The following is a 24,448-nucleotide window of genomic DNA, read 5'->3' on the forward strand; positions in this document are numbered from 1 at the left end:
TTTAAGAGAAAAAAATGCTGTTTATTAATATAGGCTGAAATAATCTCCATACCACATGGAAAGACTTTTTCGGTGCAAGTCCTCAACGATCACATTCTATTAAGGGTAAGGAAAACACATTTAAAAGCCAGCAACATTGTTAAATCTCAGTACAGTCATGTTCTTAATATCTGAACAATAAAGAGAAACAATTAAATTCCCTCTCACAAAACCCTGCACAACCCATCATTCCTTTTAAACACTAGAATGTCCAAGATTGGCATAAACCCACAGTGCTTGGTTGATGATGCTCCTTGGTTGAGAGACACAGAGCATGGTGATGACACAATAAAATCTGCTCATTCAAATCAGAACTCGTACAAAGAAAACTTGTAACAAGCGTATGAACCCCCCACCCCACCAAAAAGATCCTTGTGAGAATAGCATGACCGGACATACTATCCCCTCAAACCTCTGTGCATAGATTCTTAATCCTTTCACAACATTTTAATTCCTCATCATTTAGCCTTAAACCTAGATGGAGTATTTTCAACCCACACTCTAAAAACTAGTAAGAAAATGGTAGGAGTTCAAGTTCTATGTGTTGATCTACAATTATCAGGCCTTTGGATACAGGCCTCTACTTAATTTCTAAAACAAGAAAAGACAAGAGGATGGAATATCAATATCTTTTACTGGACCTCGTTGAGAAACATCAAGCAAGGTCAAATCAAACAGTGCTAGGTCTTTCCACAACCTAACCAATAAACAAAACTGTATTGGTACGTATTACGTAAAGCGATAGATACAAACATTTTAAATGGAAAGCACTCCACTTCAAGAAATATAACGCATAGGTTCATTACAAATCTAATATTTGGTAAATGTGTGTCTGCTACGAATTAAAATTCAAAAAGACATTTTTTTAAATCCATAACCTTCAGTGCTTCGAGCTGGATTTCTATCAACATCTTTTGTCCTCTTTTCATAAAATGATTTGTTAATTTCTCATGATAATCAACATCATAACAGTGAAACTGGAACTCTGGACCTCTAATCTTCCTGAGAAAATATCCAAGTCCATTGTCAGTGTGCAAGACAATGACATAATTATGTTGCTTTTACAGAAACGAAAATGTAAAGACATTTTGGCGTAAGTTCAACCAACAAGAACAATAATGTAATTCATAAAAAATTCAACGCAACACTGAAACAATCCCAGAGTTCAGCAAGTAGCATACGTCTTCATTTAAAAAGTTTTTTTTTCTTATTTTTCTATTTTATTTATTTGATGAAAGATGTGATTGTAATCGTAGTCTGTTTTCTTGCATTCTTGTAGTAAATTCCTTTACTTTTTTTTTTTGTTTGTTTTTGAAATTTCTGAAAATTCTATCATTTGTAAACGGCAGGTAGATTTGAAAAGAATGGAAGAGATATAGGCACCTTTTGAAATGAGTCAGAATGTCACTAACTCGCATCTGTTTATCTTTACTGTTCATGAATGTTACTGCTTCTCTACTAACTTTCTCATTATGGCCAAAGTTTAGTTTTATTATCTTCTTTTTTTCATTATTATAGTATTCTTTTCAAATAACGCAACTGAAATGATGCAAACCTCTTAACTCCAAAATCATAACTCTTGTGGGAAATATTCCACAATAAAAGCCACTATGAGGATACAATTTTACAGGTTTTTAATATTTTAAGATGAAAATAAATCCATTAAGTCCTTGAGTAAACATTAACACATGAATTGTCGTCATCTCCCCTGTGGTGTTTTCTTTTCTTTTTTTTGTATAGTTGAGCAAGGAAAAAAAAGACAATCAGTGCAACGCTAGATAGTAACCATGTTGGAACATTTTTTTTAAACACGCACACACAAATAACGGAGACGGTACAACACTAAATGGATCATAATTGCAGGCAGTCGCTACGTGACGAGAAGCAGTGATTAGAGATTTCACATACAGAACCATTCAAACACACTCCTTCATACTAAAATCAACATTTTTCAACAGCTTTTTTTCTCTCATGAAGAATGTTCAACCTTTTGAGCATGTTATCAAATACCTTAAAAGTGTCAGTCCCAAACAAAGATTTAAGAAAAAATAAATTCACATTTTGCAATTGGCGCGCTTTAATTCAAGTATTAGTGAAGATATTTCTTTTGATATGTTTATGATTTTTCATTCTTTGCCTAGAGACATAAACATTGTTTAGAATCATGGGTTTCAACACAACGATTGAAGGTATACACAAATACTGCATGTACGTCCTGTGTCATTTCATTTAAACCAACATGCAACTTCAATAAGACTGTTTGGTTCAGATCATTGATCACCCTTTTTTTTCTTTCTCTCAGATGACTCACCGTAAGGATCAAGGTCTATTGCTTATTTCAAATTGTATTTTACCCAGTAGTTTTAAAAGAGAAGGATTCAGAGATCTGATAGCATTTTTTCTTCATAATGAACATGATAATGTTTAACTGTAGTCATAGTCTACCTATGCTGGTGTCACCAGAGACTTCCTGTGATTTTTGACTGTTTGGAATTACAGCCACATTGTGGTTCACTGTCAGTCAGCTGCGACTGAGTTTGGAACAAGGCAGTTACACACAGGCAACAGTGATCCCCCCCACCCTCCATCTCCCAGCTCCCAGAAATAGAAAAAAAAGTCAATGATCAACTTTAGCATCTTAAGACATCTGTTGAAATGTCCCCCCCCCCCCCCCCCCCAAAAAAAAAGAAGATAAAAGGTTTATACAGCATAAAGGCCCGAAATGAACTGAGACTGAGATGGAAATGTACAGTCCAGGCAGGGCACAATTTTACAAACAAACAGTTAATACAGCATACACAAAAGGCACTCCAGCTTGCCGCCAACCTTCAGAACCTGACCAGCAAACAGGAGATAATATCAGCAAGAAGTGCATTTTTAAATGTTATAGATCTTTTTTTTTCATCATTGTTTACGTGTTTCTGTCAAACTTTTTTTTTTTTTTTTTTTTTTTAGATACTAAAATGCTATTTCATTTTTGGTATTCAAAAAAAGTACCAGGGATTACTCATTATCTGTACGCCATTGGCACACCATAATCCCCAATGCTGTTAAAGTTCTTGCTTGTTATAAAGGATTCTTCCAATGACAGCAACAAGATTATCACCAATAATCAGCATGAGGTGACAAATATATATGACGCATACCCTCAACCCCTTTTAAACCCAATCCCACCTCAAACACACAAGAATCGTCAAAGTGCCTCCAAACAGAAGTGCTTTACAACAAAACAACATTGGAATTTCAAATGTGAAGTCAGAGATGCCACAGTGTACTGTACATATTTATGTATACATTGGCACATGAGACCATGAGGGGAATTCAACAACGAGCAGCAGAGAGGTAAGATACACAGGTCCCATTTACTGTATAAACGAACTGATGGCTCTGCAGCAGTCCCTGTTCAGAAGGATTGAGAAGACCCAAACTAGCCAGCCTCCTAATTTTATTGCCCCACTGATAAATATCCTCTTGCGTTTCTTTTAATGTACACTTCGTAAGCTTTTACACATCATTTAGTGTGTAAAACCCCTTACAGACGATAAATCTTCAAAACTATCAACTTTCACTAAACATAAATTTAGTTCTTCTTGTCATGCCCTGAGATTGTACTTAAATGAGATTGATCAAATTCAGCAGAATTAGGCTTAGTGTCAGACAACATCCTAAATTTACTAGGATTACAATGGCCTCGAGTGTGTAAGAAAGTATTACGGGAGGACTGCAAGATATTTTCAACTTCCTTTCAAAGCCACAGATTGGCACAGGGCGGACATTACGTGCCCATCTTCTCTAACTTTGCATAGTGACAGCATCCCATGTGCTGTAGTTATAGAGCCAGTGGCAGAAAGAGTCTGTCCATAGAAACACTGCTCGGACAGGGCTTTTCAAGTACGGGCGGCTTGTCTCGATAACATGGTTGGCTTAACCGAGGCCACACAGGAGAGAGAGGATGTTAGCAGCTGAGTTAGAGGTGGGACACCCAGGGTGAGGTCAAGCACACACACATACACAATTCTAAATGACCTAAGAACACTGTTAACAACAAAACCAAATGACTTTTGACATGAAATAAACAAATATGGCCCACATCATCGATCTTTTTTTTGCATTCATTACACAGGACAGGTATCTGCATATGAGCACTGCAGGCAGTTAAAGATCACTGCATGAAAGTGAAAAAACATATTACACAGCACTGGCAATTCCATTCAGTCTCAAATTCCAGCGAAAAAAAAAAAAGATCATGCAAGACTACGTGAGGGACGGTGTGGGGAAGAATGCATGAGAGGTGTGATGTCATCCAGAGTGGGAACGGGAGGACATTTGAAGATCCGTACCTAAGTACTACTACAAGTACGCCAATGATGAATGATGCCGCCAACATCCATATCATGACATCATTACTATCCTGCATTCCATTGTACGGAGTGCACAAAGAGAGTTGCTAAGGAGAATTGAACGTCCTCTGATCAGTTTCCACGTCGAGGCACTAGCACACCACCTCCTTTTCAAATCCAATCGAGGTACCTTCTCCAGACAGGGTAAAGACTTTTGACTATTTCAGAGTAACAATGACATTCACTTTGATAGAGAGGAGGAAAAAAAAGTAAAGACAAAAAAACATACATTGCAAGTTTCGTTTGATTGTAGTTTGTTCTTCCCTTCATTCTGAAATGTTTTTTTCTGGACTCAAGCTTCTAGGCCAGAGATGGATGACAAACAAGCTTTTTTGAATACCATTGGTACCAAAAAAAAGAAAGAAAGAAAAAAAAAAGCCAAAAGTTGCCATAAGAAGTTTTTTTAAAAAAAAATGTTTTTTACTATATGCTCCATTATCTGATTTATTGGCTTCACAGAAGGAGCATCACTCTTGTAATAAGTGCTATGATAATACCCCTTTGAGAAGAGACTTAGAAAACGTAGATGTCTTTTTATGTTTGTACCAAATGCAAGGATCTCTTATTCTGTACTGCATTAAGAGAAACACATTGTATTTGGTATTGTGCCTGACTCCTGTGCCATGTGTCTCCGCTCTGGATTCCGTTTCTGTTTGGTGAAGAAGTGGCCGGGAGACTGTAAGATCCCACACATGCAGTTTTAAACCGCATGGAGTGACGTCAAACACAATTAACAGTTTCTCCTTTCCACACAAATACCAAACAGCCAGCAAGCCAGACAAACAGACAGAGGCTGTGGGAAAATTAGTCCAAAGGTTAAATTCTTCAGAAGTCTTCAAGAAGAAAAAAAAAAAGCAGTCTTAAGTTTCAGTAAGCTTCAGTGTGGACGGAAGAAAGGGTCTCTGGCTTCTATTGCACAATGCATCAGAATTGAGTTTCTTCTCTCTGTTGTATCTCAATAAAAATGATGACCACACAGTAACTGAATACCTTTTGATTGATTCAGCACTGATGTCCATTAGGTATAATTAAAAAGCCTCCACTGAGAGTGTTTTTAACAGTGGTTATGTACTCGCACACAGATGCTTGGTCAAGTTCCAGCAGACACTCTGACATTCATTGATCTAAATCAAAGCTTAAAATTCCGCAAATTTTTTTTTTAACCATACAAAAAAAACTGGCATGAGTAAATAGAAATCATAGAGCAGTGCAGCTCCCTTTTGTAAAACTAAAAGAATTAAAGAAAAAATATCATTGGCGATTAGTCATGATGACAGGCCACTGCTAAGAGTGTTCTTCTCATTTGCTCTGGCCTATTCGCTGGCTCAGAAACAGAACTGTGCAAGTTACAAAGTATTTATTTTTTGTTGGTTTTACAAAATAAAAGTTTTTAAGGAGGACCTGGAGAGAGAGCACTTACGGCTAATATAAGAAGATCTGAAGAAAAGATGCAAAGTTTAAAACCAAAAAAGTACCAGGATCATTCCAATCATCAGAACAGTGCTGTTATAGGGAAAGGTATCATGAGGTCTCACTGTGCCTGGGTCACTTTCAGATGGCTGCCTCGTTGATGGCTTCTCCTGAACAACACTTTTGAGCAAAAACAACCTTTGGAAATAAAAAAAGCATCAAAAGGCTTCTTGCTTCTATTGATTCTGGCTTCTCAAGGTCTTTGCACACCAAGAACAAGATGCACGAATACAACAAACAGTATGACGTAAAAATCAGAGGACAAATAAACAGCAGTTGGAGGTTTGCAGCTTCGTCTCACACTAAACCTCCATTACAGCTCCACAAAAAGTGATTATCGCCACATTGATTTGCTTGGGTTTTGATCCAGTACTTCTTTTGACTGTCGGTTTATGATGTCCGATACATCCTACATGCTCTCTCCACTCAGCAGGTCTCCCGGGAGCAAGGTGTTAATTGGGATGGGGCTGCCGATTACCCTGGCATCGTCTCCGTTTGGGGGAGCCCATAAACTGGAGTACTGCGGCACACCGCCCCAAAGCATGTCGCCACCGTTTCTGCTGCTACTGTTCCCGGTACTGCAGACTGTCTTGGTACCTCCTCCACCCCCGCTCCAGAGGCCTGTGGGGTGGCTGGCTGCAGTGTTGCCCAGCCGGGATTGATTGGAGCCTGGTGCTTTGCTGGCCTGCCAGCTAGTGGTGGGGGTAAGGGACTGGCCCTGTGCAAAGAAGCGGTTCACATCGTCCTCACCGGCAAACTCTGCCAGGATGGTAGTGTTACCCAGCACACACCTTGGCAGAAAAATAGTTGGAATGGATTCAAGTATTAAATAGATTTCTTGATGGATAAAACATAAAATCAGTTTGAAGAGAGAAAGACGTAGTTATACACACTTATCTAGAGGGTAGATGTAGGAAAACTGTTGTATTTGAATTTAGGAAAAAAATGAAGAAATGTACGGCTAACACTGTTAATCCTAAATGAAAGCTGTTCTGGAGCATTCTATGGAGTATGAAGTAGTAGAGCCTTAAGTCTTACATGTGCAGGGATTTCTGGGCTTTGGCGGTCTCCTCCTTGGAGTTGTAACGAACGACAGCATTGCCCTGCGTCAGGTTCAGATGGAAGGTAATGAGAGGGCCGTGCTGCATGCACAGAGTCCGTAGGGTGGAGCCGTCAATCTGATGCACACACATAGATATGTTATTACATTTGGTGTTATTCATATGCAAGTGCAATTTAAATGGCCTGTCAGACAGAATGTGTTCTTGCATTTAAAAACATAAATGAAATGTGCAGCACAGAATGCATTTTTTTTAAATGTGCTTTTATAAAGAATTTCTTTGCAAACGCCTGGAATACGCAACACAACTTTTAAAATATGATCAGGTCATACACTAAGCAATTGAGGATTACACACTACCACAACAAACCGAACACAACAAACTCGCGGAGAAACCATGAGCCTTGTTGCAAGGAGGTGAATGACAAATAAAAACAATATGTGTTCTAAAATCAGCTCAAAATATGTTTGATATTCTCAGGCTGGATGGATTCATAGTCGAAGCTGTTTTCATAGTCTCTGTCCATCATACATAATGCGATTTTACAGAGTTGAAATTTCTCAACTCTGACTTCCCAATATCAGCAGACTGGTTCTGACCTCCAGACTGCAAATCGGGCCAAAAATCCTGACAAAACTCATGTAGTGTATTACAGCCTTTAATAACAGAAATAGCCAAAGAGCAGATTTGGAAAAGTGTCCTGACTAGAGCTAAGCAACTCTTTTTTTACATATTGCAGACAAATGAGAACTGTAAACACAAGCTCATGATATGCCTGCCCACAGCTACTTCTAATTGGCTCAATGTTTCGATACTCGCATTGATGAGGTGCACTGCAAGTCAAAGCTTCTGTTAACTTAAAACATTATCTTAAAATGTGGTACATATGTGAGAGATGATAAAAAGTCCAGCAAGACATATTGCGGTAGTCAAAAATATCTGTCTAGTGCACCTTTACATAGAAGTATTATAAACTAGTGCAGTGCAACATGAAGCTTAAAATAAACATAAAATAGTATAAATAATACATTTAGATATGTATAATGGGAGTGGTTTTTAAATGTTAAAGGAGAACTCCGGCGCAAAATGAACCTTTGGTCTAATTACACATTGTTACCTAGTCAACCGTTATCTGAGATTTGTTTTCATGATTATCGAATGTAAATAGTTTTATCTCTAAAAACAGTTTAGCCTATAAAGCTAGTATAACGCTAGTATATTGGGCATAGTGTAATGACAAATAAAAATAGCTTGTTAATACCACTAACAAGGCTCAAAATAGCCCCACACTAACACGGTAGCATAATGAGGGTCCCTACCTTCAAACCGAAGCATTGAGAACTTTGTCAGTGTCCAGACAGTTTAATAAGAAGATATTTTAAACATACAGTCAACTTCGCGTATACAGACAGGAGCCATCTTTGAAATACAGTCTTTACCAGTCGATCTACGAACGCCGATCCAAGTGCGCTGGTGAGAATGTGAACAAGCTATAAGTTGTGATAAGGTGAGCGCGAACAGCAGGCTTGGATCGGCGTTCGTAGATCGACTGGTAAAGACTGTATTTCAAAGATGCAAAAAAAAAAAAAAAAAAAAACCCAGAAAATAAATCAGAAAATGTGTTACATAAAAAGTTGCAGTTCTGAAATTTCATGTAATATGATAAAAAACGAGTATGATGTACTGTAAAAACTAGTATGATATCTGAATGAATCTACTAGTTTTTACAGTATTAAAAAGTGTGTGGTTTATGCACCTGAGGAGTGAGGTTTCTGAGCACCAACCAGCTGCTTCCTCTGTTGGGACTGTCAGTGCTCCAAGTTCCCCCTTCTATAAAAAAAAGAAAAGATTAGTCTGGAAAACACATTGCAGCTGATCATATTTTCCACTAAATTCTTGATTTCTGCCTATTTGCAACTCTAAACACACTACTTCATACAGTTGGGGGGTGACTGTTCAGACCACACTACAGAGGCACCTCATAAGTAACTGATTTTTCTATTTTGTCCCACACTGGTGGACTGAGGATTTACCTGAGGAGTAAGAGCTGGTCCAACCCTGGCTGAGGCCAAGGGAGTTTCCTCCCCAGGTGGAGGAGTTTCTGGTGTTCTGGGATTCAGGCCTGGTGTTCGTAAGGCCTGGAGGGGGGCGAGAGGGAGCACTGGTGTTACGTGTCCCTGGGGAAACCTTCCATAACTCATGAGATAAAGACGCCTGTGTGTGGGAGATGGGTCCAGGGGACCAGGTAGACTTCATTTCCAAGAGTTTACCTGGAAAACGGAGAAGAGGAAGAAAGAGAGAGACAAATTAATAAAAGCAGCAGCTATAGTCACCATCCATCACTGCCTTTACCTCTCCCCACCAGCGTTTTGTTTTTGCAAAACCTTCATGGCCCCCAGAATATTTTGTTGTATGAATATCTGAACAATATACACTCACCTGAAGGATTATTAGGAACACCATACTAATACTGTGTTTGACCCCCTTTCGCCTTCAGAACTGCCTTAATTCTACGTAACATTGATTCAACAAGGTGCTGAAAGCATTCTTTAGAAATGTTGGCCCATATTGATAGGATAGCATCTTGCAGTTGATGGAGATTTGTGGGATGCACATCCAGGGCACGAAGCTCCCGTTCCACCACATCCCAAAGATGCTCTATTGGTTTGAGATCTGGTGACTGTGGGGGCCAGTTTAGTACAGTGAACTCATTGTCATGTTCAAGGAACCAATTTGAAATGATTCGAGCTTTGTGATATGGTGCATTATCCTGCTGGAAGTAGCCATCAGAGGATGGGTACATGGTGGCCATAAAGGGATGGACATGGTCAAAAATAATGCTCAGGTAGGCCGTGGCATTTAAACGATGCCCAATTGGCACTAAGGGGCCTAAAGTGTGCCAAGAAAACATCCCCCACACCATTACACCACCACCACCAGCCTGCACAGTGGTAACAAGGCATGATGGATCCATGTTCTCATTCTGTTTACGCCAAATTCTGACTCTACCATCTGAAAGTCTCAACAGAAATCGAGACTCATCAGACCAGGCAACATTTTTCCAGTCTTCAACTGTCCAATTTTGGTGAGCTCTTGCAAATTGTAGCCTCTTTTTCCTATTTGTAGTGGAGATGAGTGGTACCCGGTGGGGTCTTCTGCTGTTGTAGCCCATCCGCCTCAAGGTTGTGCGTGTTGTGGCTTCACAAATGCTTTGTTGCATACCTCGGTTGTAATGAGTGGTTATTTCAGTCAAAGTTGCTCTTCTATCAGCTTGAATCAGTCGGCCCATTCTCCTCTGACGTCTAGCATCAACAAGGCATTTTCGCCCACAGGACTGCCGCATACTGGATGTTTTTCCCTTTTCACACCATTCTTTGTAAACCCTAGAAATGGTTGTGTGTGAAAATCCCAGTAACTGAGCAGATTGTGAAATACTCAGACCGGCCCGTCTGGCACCAACAACCATACCACGCTCAAAATTGCTTAAATCACCTTTCTTTCCCATTCTGACATTCAGTTTGGAGTTCAGGAGATTGTCTTGACCAGGACCACACCCCTAAATGCATTGAAGCATCTGCCATGTGATTGGTTGATTAGATAATTGCATTAATGAGAAATTGAACAGGTGTTCCTAATAATCCTTTAGGTGAGTGTATACTGTATGCAATATATCAAAAGAAAGAACAGAGCCTCTGCTTAAAAAAAAAAGTTATTCTAGCTTCAAAGTGTATCCATGTTGTTCGTCGTTCTCTATTTACCCCTAGAATAGGGGAGGATATAACAATTAAATATATTTTAACATGTAATTTATTACTTTGATCACAAAGCTAAATTTTTAGCAGTCATGATTCTTTGATCCTTCAGAAGTCAGCACAACTGTTTTCAACATTGATAATTGAGAGTTGTTTCTTGAACACCAAATATCATCACATATTAGAAAGATATTCAAAGGATCATGTGACACTGAATACTGAGTAATGGTTGCTGAAAATTCAGCTTTGCCATCACAGGAATAAATAACATTTTAAATATTTTAATTTTTATTTGCACTACTATTTTACAATAGTACAGTTTGCTATATTTTTGATTACATAAAAATGCAGTCCTGGTGAGCAGAAGACACTTCTTTAGTGTCTCTGGCCATTAACAACATTTAAAACAGTAAAAGTATAATAGAACAAGGGAGAATGTGGGTTTTAGGAGAACACTTTGTGAGGGACCTCTCCAGGTGTAAGACGGGGTTCAAAAAAATGTAAGCAGGTCTAGGATTTGAGGGGTGTGCCGTTTAGGGTTTAGGGCTGTACCTGAGTTGTCAGCATCCCTCTCGTTCTGAGAGGACGGACCAAATGAATTATAGGGGCTGACCGACCACTCACTCGAGGATGACAGAGTCCCACTCTGAGATGGGGACAAGGCTATTATGGGCGTTTGTCCCAAGTGGACAGCAAAAGGGGGCAGAAACAGTGAAATTCATTTACTATGTAATGCTCCTTAATATACTGAATTTTGTTATAACTTTAATTAAAAAGCAAAAGAGTTCAACATTGATTTACCATTTAACATTCTCTGTCATATCTTATGTCATATGCTATCAATCATCCCTCACCTCCAGTCCTGTCACGTAACAGGTAGCGATTCACATCTTGTATGTTGGTGTTGATGGTGGGGCCATTTGGAACACTTCCTGGGGTCATGTTGGGGTCATTCTCAGGGTCAATGTTCTGCAGACCTTTCCATGGCACTCCAGGGCAGAATTCTGAGAGAAAGCAAGGACAAATTGGGTTTCACTGAATCTGGTAAATACAGTCCGGCTGCATATTGATGATAATTACAATATTCTATAACAATTTACTCAAGACTCAGTGCCTATAATCTCTGTGATCAATAACAATAACATTGTTTTTAAATTATAATATGCCACTGAAGCTCACCTGGAGGCCAGTTGATATTGGAGCCACTAGAGATTTTCTCATTGGGACTTTTGCCCTGTGTCCAGCTATCAGGAGACACCAAGGTGCTGGTGGGGGATTCAGATCTTGACATCAGATTGTATGGGCTGAAAGAATCTTCCATGGCGCTCTTTCCGACAGGCATATGGGACTGAGCAGCAGAGATTGGACCTGAAATAAAAGAACAGTCTCTTTAATCACAAAAAGTTCTAACCAAAAACCTCAAGTAATAAAATATTCAGAGACTAAGCAACCCATACTCAGAAATATACTTTGATGCCCAATATTTGAACTGCTATTTTGCCTCTCTAAACATTTTCCATTTTCAAAAGACACGATCTGAATAATAAGATTCAAGATTACAGGCTTGAGCTTTTGTCCTCGGCTGAACTCACTCCAGTAAACTCCTGCGGTTTGGCTGGACTTACAGTTCAGGCAAGTTTTACTGAGAATCAATGCCAAGGAAGGATAATATTTTAAAAAGGCCCTGCTGACTCAGAGCAAAAATAACTCTGGAATGTCTGCAAGCACTTAACTTGACAGGCAGTTTGGTCTGTCCTTTTGAAATGCACAAATCTCAGGGACAGAAGTGTGACTCAGTGTCTGGAGTTTGATGTTTGATTAAAGATATTGCTGTGCTTTCATTGGGTGGAATGTTGTTTGTGGAAGTAAATGTCTTTAAAAGGATGTTAGACCTAGAGGTTAGCAAATGATTGTCTTGACATTTTAGATTAGATTAAAAAACTAACAAAATCAAGCCCATAATATGTTTGGAGTAGTGAAACAACTAATACCATGTTTATTGAGGTTTGCCTCCATGTGCTGAGCGCTAACCGTCATGGAATCTATGGAGTTTGAATGAGTCCATTGTGAGAGTCGGGATTGAGGCTGAGGAGGGTCTTTCAGAGATAGACCTCCCCCCTCCATACAGTTTACATTCATGTTCGGGGTCAAACCAGCTACAGGGGGTGACAGAGAGACAACAGATTAATGCACTTTTTTTCACACACAAGCACACACGCACATTCACACACAAACACACACAAAGAAAAAAAAGAATAAAAACAATTACAAACAATGCTGTTATTACGACAAAGAACTATCAACTATCAGAATCTACTATTCAAAAAGAGTTTACAATTTAAATTTTAGGAGTCCTTGTTACAGTGTAATTATACAATAATTTACTAAGAAATATTAATTAACAACATATCCTTACTATAGGGAAGTGGTTTGGTTCAGTGTTAGTTGTTTGTAATTATGCATAATTTATTGTTATTACTTTACTAAGTATATGTAACATGTATAACATGGACACTGTAAAATAGTGTTAAAAACACACAGCAAGCATAACCATGCAGGCATTTGTCCATATGTGGCTTGTTCTCTTACAGAGTGTATAAGGGCTGAAGGAGTTTGGAGAAGACTGCTGATCTTTGGTCTGCAGGTCAGACACGGAGAGGCCTGAATTCTGAGGGTGACCCATGAAGGTGTCCAGGCTTGCCTTGCCAAGGTTTGGGTGCAGGCCGATGTGAGAGGAAGGAGGAGGCTGCTGCTGTTTCATAAGCAGAGTCTGGGCCAGCTGACGCTGGTGCTGCTGGATCTGCTGCTGCATGTTTGTGATTGTACGTGCAACCTGCGTGAGAGAACGACAGAGATAATCATTTCCACTGTATATGGAAATTAATAATTACTTGTCATAGTCATCAAAAGATAAGCACTTACTAATATTTCAGGACTATAATCATGGTAACTAAAAAATATCCCCCATTTTTTTATTTTTTTATTTGTGTGATTGTGTCATACTTGCTGCTCTTGTTGTTTGATGGGACCAGAGACATTACGCTGAGCCTGCATCATTTGCTGCTGAATCTGCAAACGCTGATATGCCTGACAGAGAGAGAAAAAGACAAAAGGTGAGAAAGAGGAACATACAGAGAAATAGAGAAAAAGAAAGAAAAAGAAAGAGAAATAGTGTACAGAAGGCAGATGTGGTTATTATTTACTCAGAAAGCAGTATAATCTCACTCCCTGCAGACAGGCCAGTGGGTAGAAACAGCAGAGCAAGAGAGTGAATTGTGTGACTCACCACCTGCAGTTGTTGTAGTTGGTACAGCAGGGTCATTTGTTGAGGATTTATTGGTGAGGTTAAAAGTGCAGGATTCAGTCCAATGTTTTTTGCCGCAAACTGTAAGAGCTGTGCTTGAACCTATTGAAAAAAATAAAAAATAAACAAAACCCACATTTGAAATTAAACTAAAATATATAATAATAATAATAATAATAACATAACAATAATAATAATGGAAGAAACACAGGTGTGTGCACAACCTGACGATCTATGTTATCCAGCATGTTTTGAGAATGTAACAGTACAATCTTGTATGTTTCAATGGAAGGAAATCTGACCTTTTGGTCAATGTCACAAAATTTGCTTTTATTAGAGACCTCCAAAATCTTAAATATTGCTAATTCACTTTACATCAATGATATACCTCCAAGAGTAACCAATAGAGTGACATTCAATTTAAAAATTGCCTTGTACCATGAACATTCATAATGCATAATATACATTTTAAATATCTTTTTTTGTATTTTGCATAATAATAATATTAATAATAATAAATAGACATGTAGGCCAGGGTCGGAAATTAACGGGGTTTGGGCAAAAATGCTAATCCCAACTCTAACCCTAAAATCCAAAATTAATAAAAATGCCCCCAAAATTCAAGACATGGAGACCAAAAATTCCCCTGTATGAGCTCTTGTTATATTTATAACATTTATAACTTAAGAAACCGTGATATCAAACATGCTAAAGAGTAGGGGTGGGAATCACCAGAGGCACCACGATACGATATTATCCCGATACTTAGGTCACGATACGATATTATTGCGATTTTAAACATATTGCGATATTCTGCAATATATTGCAATTTATTACCTTTTTCCAACTTCAAATTATGTCCGCAAAGGAAAACTTTGTCAACATCTGTTTGTTCATGTCACATCAATTTTATTGCCACAAAATGTGATTATCAAGCCAACTAACTAACAAACACATGAAACTGTGATAAATGTTGCATACACCTGGCAAACTGAACTGTTTGCATTTAAGGTGGACTAGACTGTAATACAAACAGGTATGCACTGCTGTGTTACTACAGGTATTTTTAACAATGCAACTTGTACAAGAAAAAGGTGTGCAGACCCTTCAGCCACTAGGGAATTAGTAAAGCAATAACTGTTGAATTTAAATAAAAAAAAAAACATGTAGTCTTACATTAAAATAAAATGTTACATTTAAATTAAATAAATAAAACATGTACTCTTTAAGTAAACAAAATGTGCTACAGTTTGCTGCCAACCTTGGTCCTAAAAAGAGTTCAAAAACATTTGGACAGTGAAGAAATGTCAGCATTTTTGCTCAGAAAGAGGAGCTGATCCACATGCTCTGAGCTTAGAGTGCTCCTTTGTGCTGTGACGATGTCTCCGGCCGTCGAGAAGACTCTTTCAGCTGAGACGCTAGTCCCTGGGATACAAAGGTATCTTTTTGCCAGCTTGGCCAGGAAAGGATAGACTCGCTCATGTGATTTCCACCAGCTTAGTGGATCTTCTGTGAGGGCCAGTGGTGTGACCTCCTGGTATCTTTTCACTTCCTCCTCGGCTATGGCAGATAATGATTTTTGTGGGGCTCCAACATCACCATAAGTCTGACCAAGTAAGTCTGTTAGCCCACATGACTTCCTCATCTTGGCTGGAATGACAGGGGGTCCGGTATCCTCTTTAGTGTAGCCAGGTTCCTCCTGATGCTCCTGGACTTCTGGCTCAGAGATAGTCTGCTGCCTAATTTCTTCCTGTAGAATACACACACACACACACAATGAGTGTGAATAAATATGTATTGCATGTTTAGATAAATATGCAGTAAATGTTATTTCTCTTTAGTAATTTAGAGTTAATTTGTCTTTATTTTTTATCTTTACTAATATGACTACAATATAAGCAGAGCAATGACACGTGGGTTAAAATGTATGTAATGCTTCTATTATTTAAATGTTTGATTACCTGAAGTGTTACAGCCTCTGGAACCACTCTGGCAAAGGTTTCCTGTCTCTCCTCCAAGGACAGGAATGGCAGGGTTTTAAACCGGGGGTCCAGGGATGATGCTGTGTAGAGGGTGTTCTTCTCTGCTGCACTGGCATATCTCTTTTTAAGATCTTGACTGATGCTTTGTTTGACGTCTCTGATCAGCGCTGTGTCACCAATGGTGTCCTGTGTGTCATGCAACAACTGTGCGAGCAGCGGTGCTACGAGTGAGAGAGTAGGATTCTTTTCCTCAGACATCAAAGTGGTCGCCACTTGCATCGACTTCAATGCACGCACAATTTCTTCAGCATTCCCAATTTCAGCCTCATTCAATGTGAAGACATCTGTGCTACTCTTTCTTACTTCAGGAGACAACAGCGCGGCACAAATAGCAGGTTGCTGTTCAAGAAACCGCAGTAGCATTTCATAAGCACTGTTCCATCTCGTGCTGACATTAGTCTTCAGTTTATGGGTTGGGAGCTGTAACATTTTCTGTTTTTTCTCCAAAGCGTGGTTTGCCACTGTGCTTCTGTTGAAAAAGCCGGTTATTCGCCGTACTCTCCCCCATGAGCCTGGCCACTGTTGGCAGATTTAACGCCCCATGCGACGCCAGATTTAGTGTGTGCGCGAAACACTTCACGTGGAGGTGTCCCGCTAACTGAACGGCGACGGTCATATTAGAAGCATTGTTGGTGACAACCACCAGGTTTTTGTCTGAAATCCCCCATTCCCGTCCTGCATTTTGCAGGAGGTGAACCATGTTAGCCCCTGCTCTAGTTTGGAGAACGTAAGACCGCAGTTGCCAGTCTTCTGTGAGATAATGGTCACATCGGAATCCACTGCCCGTGAGGTCCATGCATCACAAGTCATTGCAACACGTTCTGCCGTTTTTAAACTTTCCTGAACTTGAAGTTTTCCTTCTTTGTAGAGCTTGGGTACTGCTGTATCCGTGTCTGTACCAGTGTCTTAAGCAAGTGACAAAAGCCTTCATTTTCCACAACGTTGTATGGGCACAGGTCTTTGAACATGAAGTAGGCGATGGCTTGAGTTATTTTCTTTGCTCACTCTGAATTGGGAGGTAGCTTTGTCAAGCTAAGTGTGTCCAGTGTTGGTTGATTTTTCGGCTGAGCTGGTTTAGCATTAGCGTCCTCGGCTAACGCTAACTCTGGATGGTGGCGTGTGAGATGAGCCCTGAGATGAGCCCAGAGTATTTTATTTTCATTCGACACTCCTTGCAAATCCCATGTTTCATATCCATCTCAGTTGTCCCCTCTTTGTTAAAAAATCAGAAGAAAGTCTATACACTTGATTTAAACGCAGACGGTGCATTTCTGATTTCTTTCTCTGATGCTACCATGTTTATTTTATCTACGTCCTCCTGCAACCCGACAGTCACCCCGCTGACCTCACAAGAAAACAAACAGCACCATCTAGTGGACTGAATGAGCAATTGATTTTTAGCATTCTACTACCAAAGTTAAATTCTCATGTGTAATTTAAATAATAAATTACCCGCCCGTGCATCGATACAGTATTGCCACAGAAAATATCGCGATACTATGCTGTATAGATTTTTTCCCCCACCCCTACTAAAGAGTGCTGTTCTCCTTCATAGGTTCACTCAACGCTGCATAGCGATGACGCAATGGAAAATGCCCTTGGGCGGTGCTGATTGTTTGAACCCATATAGAATCATGCCAATTTATTGGCTGATGGCGCGGTTGCGTCCTCAGCGGCGCTACAGTACGTCATTCACTCTTAATACAGTGAACGCGCCATCTGGTCCTCAGATTTTCTTCTTCAGAAGAAGCGGTTTATCTGGCCATTGCTAGTTAGGCATTGTTTGATTGGATATTCTCTTTATGTGCTTCAGTGACAGCATATAGTGGAACTTGCTTCGTTCTCCTCTCTGTGCAGCACAATGGATCTGCATCGTTGCAAGCCACCGTGCTCTCGCTTCATTGCAAGTGACGACCCGCACGGTAAGTGTGTGAAATGCCTCGGCCTGTCAAATGCACGCAAGGCTATTTATGGTGCTTCAAGTTTTGAGAGAATTTTAAGCTTAAAACTCTGCGCAGGAGGCTTGCTTGCTTTGAAAAGGATTCATCTGCTCTCCCCCGTCGCTCTGTGACCAATGAAGCGGCTATGGCTCGTCATGAATCCGTGGCCTGGGGATCGGATGTTGAGCTTGAGGCTATGAAGAGTGAGCAAGTCGGTTTCTCCCTCTCTCGCCCCAGCGCTCCTGTCCTCTGTGGTTCTCCCTGTCTTATCCGATACCTCTGGGGATAGATGGCTTTGCTCATCCATGGCCGGATTTGAGACTATATGCATCCCCTCCGGTCAAGTTGATCCCTGCAGTCCTTTGCAGGGTGAGGGAGTGCAGAATTTGTCTCCTATTGGTAGCCCCATTCTGGCCATCTCAGACGAGGTTTTCGGAGCTGAGCTCCCTGGTGGAGGGGTCCCTGTGGGAAATTCCAAACAGGAAAGATGTTGTCTCAGGTACAGAGCAGGATTTGGCATCCTCGACCCGAGATATGGAGGCTGTGGGTGTGGCCAATAAGGGGTGGTCGCTAATGGCTTCTGGTCTTCCTGCTAATGTTCAGGAGACCATTGATAAAGCTTGTGCTCCTTCTACTAGACAGCTGTATTTGGAAGGTCTTTGAGTCGACTCGTGCAGTGAATCTAGTCAGCTGCCTGGTTGGTTCAGTGCTGTAATTAAGGATTAGTTAATTACAGGATAAGTTTGTGGCCGGAGAAGCTACAACTACTTTGAGGGTTTACGTCGTGGCTATCACCGCCCGTCGAGTCAGACAAGATCCCCCTTAGGTTGACACCATCTGGTGTCTTCGTTTTTGTGTGGAGTTAGACACTTGAGGCCTGCACATCCTGTTAGTGTCCCCACCTGGGATTTATCGGTTGTTTTGGAGGGGTTATTGGAACACCCTTTCGAACCTTTAGAGTCAGCTCCTGACCGGATTCTGATGCTCAAGGTGGCACTCTTGTTAGCATTAGCCTCTCTCAAGTGTGTGTGGGATCTGCAGGCTCTTTCTGGAGCCTTGCATGGAGTTTGCTCCAGCCTTGCATGGAGTTTGCTCCGAGTTTCTGTGACCCAGGCCTGTTTGTGTCCCCGAAGTTTTGTCCACGTCCTTTCGCTCTCAAATGGTTGCGTTTCATTCTTTCTGTCCTCTCCAGGCTTTAAAAGTGTATGTGGACCACTCTGGCCAGTGGCGCAAGTCGTCTCAGTTGTTTGCATGCTTTGGGGCCAGCCGCAGAGGGCTCGCCGCATCTAAGCACAGAATCTCTCATTGGGTGAGAGGCACAATTTCTTTGGCTTATGAGGTGCGGAAGCTCCCTTCACCTCTGGGTGTTAGGGCTCACTCTACTAGGAGTATCGTGTCTTCCCAGGCTCTTTTTGGAGTTCCTTTGGAGGATATTTGTGTGGCGGCAGGTTGGTCCTCTCCGTACACTTTTATCAAGTTTTAAAACCTAGATTTGGATGCGGCCCCTGGTTCTTTCCGAATGAACTGGTCGCTTTTGTCCTGGTTGAGTTTGGCGTGTTCACTGTATTAAGAGTGAAAGACGTAGCTCCGCTGAGGAGGTGCCCGCGCCATCAGCCAATGAATTGGCGTGATTCTATATGGGTTCAGACAATCAGCACTGCCCTAGGGCACTTCCCATTGCGCCATCGCTACACAGCGTCTCGTTCCCTATTCAGAGTTACACAGGTAGCCAGAGACGTTTTCCTAGAACATCAGTAAGATAGCAAGTAGGGATGGGACGATTACCGGTTTCACGATAAACCACGATAAAATGTACTGACGGTTAGTATTATCGTTTAAAATTTAATTATCATTAAAACCGTGTTTGATTATCGCAATTTTAGTAACTCACTGTAAATCCAGTCCAGCCAGCAACAGTCTGACGCAGGCGCAGCGCGCAATGTTTTTTTTGTTTTTTTTTTCGAGAAGGAATGGCGGAAGGCAGTGACCGTGCTCGGGAGATTTTTCTAGCCTTTTAAGAGGAACAAATCTGAGGTGTGGTCATATTTTGGCTTTTACAAAAGTCCTGAGGGAAACTTGATCGAGGATGGTCACCCTGTCTGCACAAAAAGTCGCTGCAATAGAAACACTTCAAATCTGCCGAGTCGTCTTGTGTGGCCATCACCCAGTGTTGTAACTTATAGCGAACGCAAGGCAAGTTAACTTGGACCTCAATACCAAAACTACGTCTGGGAAATAATTGGGCACGAAATATTGTTTTGAGTTGAAATATTTTATGTCACCCACTTGAAATAAACGTGAAGCTTACGCGAAGAAAGGTTCGCAGCAAGTGGCTTTGAGCCAAAGACGAACGAACAACTTCAAACAATACTATTATTAAGAGTGACATTTTAAGGGATAGTATAATGTATAGTTTCATTGTACACTTGTTACACCGATTTTATTTTTACCACATAATTACGGGGACATATTGAATTGAGATTAATGTTTTAAATCTTACCTGTTTATAAATCTATTTTGTACAGCGTACAAAACAATCATCCAGACAAGATGATCACAACAATATTATCAAACTCTGTAAACAATAAATCAACTCTGATTTCATTTTCAATACAATCAAAAACGGTAACTTAGACGCAAGACGGCAAGTTGTATTTGAATGAAACAAGAGAGCGCGCGTCCGTTGTGATACATGGATGTGCGCGCTGTGTAAGAATGCGTTGCTATTGACGACGGTCATTATAAAGAAGAAAATGCCACAGACTAGAATCTTGCTTAAAAAACTGCATAGAGCTGCTTGTTTTATTTGTTGTTTGTTGATTTTCAAGTATAAAACTTGTTGAAATGTTTTCAGTGTGAGCATCAGTTCTTTTTGAACATTTTCATCTCATTTTAACAAAACCGTGATAATATTGATAATCACGATAATTTTGGACACTATAATCGTGATATGAAATTTTCATACCGTCCCATCCCTAATAGCAAGTGTGATTTAGATTTTACACAACAGTTCAATAAACATGAAGTTAATATTAAGTGACTTTTTAGACTTAATATTATGAACATTTTGTCATGAAAGTAAATCCAAACAAAGTCATAGCAGGACAGTAGTACATCTCAGAGCCAGATGGAATTTCGAAAGAATCTGTAGAGTGAATGAAATAATGACCTGCTCACTGATCCTGAAGGAATTAGCCGTTTTGAACAAATTGCTTGAATTAATGATTCAATGACTCACTCAATAAGCAGCAATCAATTCAAATTTGTATATTCTATATATATATTTTTTTTATATTTGAATATTTTTATTTATATTAAATGGAGTTCACTGGATTTTGAAATGACAAGTGTAATTTGTACCACCTGAGGGGAGAGAAGCTGAGGCACTTGAGCACGTAGAGTAGGCTGGGCGGAGCTAAGAGGTGGCACTGGTGGCTGAGGGGGCGGGGCCTGCTGCTGCATGACCCGAGTTTGTGCTGCTCCGTTAGTGCCGAACATTCCATTCTGCATCTAGGAAACAGAGTAAAGGGAGGGTTGGGTAGCTCAACATTTTTTTGACTTGATTTTTATACAAAAAATAATGTGCTTTTAACATAGACCTGAACACAATGTCATATTGTCCTACCGCTTTCAGATTCAAAGTAAATAATTACAAATAAATAAATAAATAAATACATTTTCAAAAAATAAAAAATAAGTAAATATCATGCAAACATCACACCAAACGGTAGGGCATGATATCAGACAATGCAGATGTATAGACTAGGTTAAATGCATGCATCTAAACTTAAAACTACTGTGTGCGATGCCCTATGCAGATATTTCAAAACACTCACCTGTCTGTTGTTCAAGTTTTGCATGGACAGGCCAGAAGAGACGCCACCCAATCCGTGGCTAGGGAGGCTGCTATTGGCCAATGGGTGCTTGAGGCCAGGAGAAGGCATAAATGGTGAGGTTGAAGCATCATCTGACAGCCTGCCATCCTGAGAGACCAGAAAATATGTTGAAAAATGTACCCAGCAAAAATTTCTCACCACTTCAGTCCAGAAAAATGTATTGGAATTTTTTCTCCAATTTATTCAATCAAATAAAATCTCAAAAAAGTTTAAGACAAGGCTATACCTTGTCCAGGAAGGGGGCACGATCCAGTGAGGGGTCTTTTGAGAGGTTTGTGGGTCGGCACACCATGGGCCTATTCATTCCATTACTGTAGTCTGACATGCACATCCCCCGTTTGTCCAGTTCAGTTTTTTTCTCCAACAAAGCGCCTAGGGAAAGGCAAGTACAAAATTAGTGTTCCAGACCAAGATCATGACTCACTGCATGTCTGTCTGCTGTTATGGGTTAACTTCAAAAGGAACTACATACTCATGGCCTGATCTAGATTCATATTGTTGCTCTTTAGGGCTTCTTCTGCAGGATCCTTCTGTACCAGGTAAAAGAAAACAAACTGTTATGCTAAAAAAAATATATTTGACATGTCTTGTTAATTATGGAATCAACATATCTTTCCAGAATAAATAGGTTTTAACATACTGGAAAACCCATGTCTGTAAGCTGCTTGATAAGTCTGGTCATGATCCAAACGTCATCATGCTGGTTGGAAACCTTGCCCTATAATGAACAAACAGCACTCCATAAGGCAAAAACATACCACATAAAGCAAATAATATATACATACAGTATGGGTCAAAGACGAAAAAAAAGGTGTTTTCAAGCATCAAACCGTACGGAACACAACGGAACACTGGCACAGAGGAACTTTCAGAAAGTTTTTTTTCCAGCTGATGACTGATAAAAACATTGACAGCCAATCAGAGTCCATTCCACTTCAAAGAGCTAGAGCATTTAAAGCAGCAGAGACAACAAAACTGCAGTGCATGCTTAGAATAAACAGAGCATTATTGTTCACTGGTGTGGACGCTAATCTAGTCATCGTTTATATTTATCATTCTTGGTGTAAACAGGCCTTAAGAGTGTCACCCAAGCTACGGGGTCTGCATTTACTTTTTACAGTGCCTAGCAACTCTCTCTGTTCATGGGCATCTAAAATAAATCAACGACACAAATAAAACTACAGTATACCAAAATGCATTAAAATAGTAATATTTATTAAGTTTAACACATTTGTCAGTGCTAAACATTCCTCATTTATTCTGTAATATAAATAAGATGCTAAAATTGTTATCTATACTGTGATACTGTCATTCGTGGTGTAACAGAGAATTTGCATTACACTGAATGACAAAAACATTACTCTTTCTGAATGACGAAACTTCTACTTCAGCTTATTGCAGGCTATCAACTGGACACCTATATCTAACGGTAAGCTTGACCAGTAAAGTTAATCACAATTATTCACAACATTTACTTATTTTTCAAATTTCAATGACGTGTGTTTTTGTAACTTAGGTTACTACACCATTAAAAGGTTAAATTATATTAAATATTTAAGAGCAATAAACTCACTTTGCTGCAGCACCACATGGTCTTCAGGATGCCTTTTGATAATGTCAGACTGTCGAATGACTATCAGTTTTTTATATGATTTCAGACTGGCTTCTTTTCCTTTTACACTAAATGACCTCTAACAAACTGCATATTTGAGACAAAAAAGTCCCCTGGTTATTTCAATACTTGGACCATTAGGGTGAATAACAATTTTACACTTTGGAACATTATTTCACCCATATTTTGACATTTAATTTTCAAAAAAGTTATCTGAAACATGAAAAGTAGACACTTTACTTGCATTTAATGTTTTGTTTTTTTTAAAATCACTTTAGTAAATGTAATTTTATGTGGACATCAAAATGGTGAAGTGTCGTCTTTGACCCATAGTAATTATTAATAAAAACTTTTTTTCGGACTAATAATTTTACATAAACCATTTCTTAACCACAAAATGAATATGTGACACTGAGTATGCATTACAGGACAGTGTACTGGTGGCTTTGAATGGCCTCAATTACCCTTTGTGGGCCCTTCTTGGATTGACCCCATGAGTTGCAAGAGGAGTCTTGGGATGTGGGACTGTTCCACATGTCACCATCATCAGCATCCCACTGGCTGGTGTTCATGCCAGTCTCTTCCCCTCCAGATCCCCAGCCATCTTGCATAGGTTTGGGACCTGGAAAAACACAATTGGTCAAGAATGCTCATAATCAGGGCCATATAACACTATATATTTTTATCTATTCTTAGATATGTGGATGGTTGACTAAATTATTAAATTTCATCTGCCCAATACTAAAAATATGGTTACATGTTGCCCATATACCAGGATCCACAGAAAAACCTTTAAGGTGAAGTGTGTAATATCTGCTGCACCAGGGTCACTAAACGGAATTGCAAACATAATTGCTGCATCCCGACTATATAACATGGAAAAAACAGTACGCAAACAGAGTAGTATGTCCGAATACATAGTATTCGAAAAA

General features: G+C 39.8%; 1 protein-coding gene and 1 long non-coding RNA gene across 2 annotated transcripts in view; both read right to left on the reverse strand.

Annotated features, from left to right (window-relative positions):
- On the reverse strand, nucleotides 1-1,398 carry LOC130081212 (uncharacterized). Its single transcript, XR_008806705.1, has 2 exons — nucleotides 327-1,398; nucleotides 1-241 (listed from the first exon to the last, which is right to left on the reverse strand). It is a non-coding gene; the product is annotated as an uncharacterized LOC130081212 (long non-coding RNA).
- Nucleotides 1,399-5,795: 4,397 nt separating this feature from the next.
- The window catches only part of tnrc6c2 (trinucleotide repeat containing adaptor 6C2), a 66,400-nt gene continuing 47,747 nt past the window's right edge, over nucleotides 5,796-24,448 (reverse strand). Inside the window, exons 7-22 of the mRNA XM_056246172.1 lie at nucleotides 23,981-24,138; nucleotides 22,545-22,622; nucleotides 22,377-22,434; nucleotides 22,131-22,276; nucleotides 21,845-21,991; nucleotides 21,372-21,518; nucleotides 14,009-14,128; nucleotides 13,726-13,809; nucleotides 13,312-13,555; nucleotides 12,714-12,878; nucleotides 11,902-12,090; nucleotides 11,577-11,726; nucleotides 9,004-9,240; nucleotides 8,727-8,800; nucleotides 6,948-7,087; nucleotides 5,796-6,700 (exon numbers count right to left, since the gene is read on the reverse strand). Of these exons, the coding sequence (XP_056102147.1) occupies nucleotides 6,319-6,700; nucleotides 6,948-7,087; nucleotides 8,727-8,800; nucleotides 9,004-9,240; nucleotides 11,577-11,726; nucleotides 11,902-12,090; nucleotides 12,714-12,878; nucleotides 13,312-13,555; nucleotides 13,726-13,809; nucleotides 14,009-14,128; nucleotides 21,372-21,518; nucleotides 21,845-21,991; nucleotides 22,131-22,276; nucleotides 22,377-22,434; nucleotides 22,545-22,622; nucleotides 23,981-24,138 (2,519 nt within the window). The 3' untranslated portion in view covers nucleotides 5,796-6,318. The remainder of the gene's footprint in view (nucleotides 6,701-6,947; nucleotides 7,088-8,726; nucleotides 8,801-9,003; nucleotides 9,241-11,576; nucleotides 11,727-11,901; nucleotides 12,091-12,713; nucleotides 12,879-13,311; nucleotides 13,556-13,725; nucleotides 13,810-14,008; nucleotides 14,129-21,371; nucleotides 21,519-21,844; nucleotides 21,992-22,130; nucleotides 22,277-22,376; nucleotides 22,435-22,544; nucleotides 22,623-23,980; nucleotides 24,139-24,448) is intronic.

The sequence above is a fragment of the Rhinichthys klamathensis genome, unplaced genomic scaffold (assembly GCF_029890125.1).
Source record: "Rhinichthys klamathensis goyatoka isolate OS25496 unplaced genomic scaffold, OSU_Roscu_1.1 h1tg000036l_1, whole genome shotgun sequence".
In the NCBI taxonomy this organism is placed as follows: domain Eukaryota; kingdom Metazoa; phylum Chordata; class Actinopteri; order Cypriniformes; family Leuciscidae; genus Rhinichthys; species Rhinichthys klamathensis.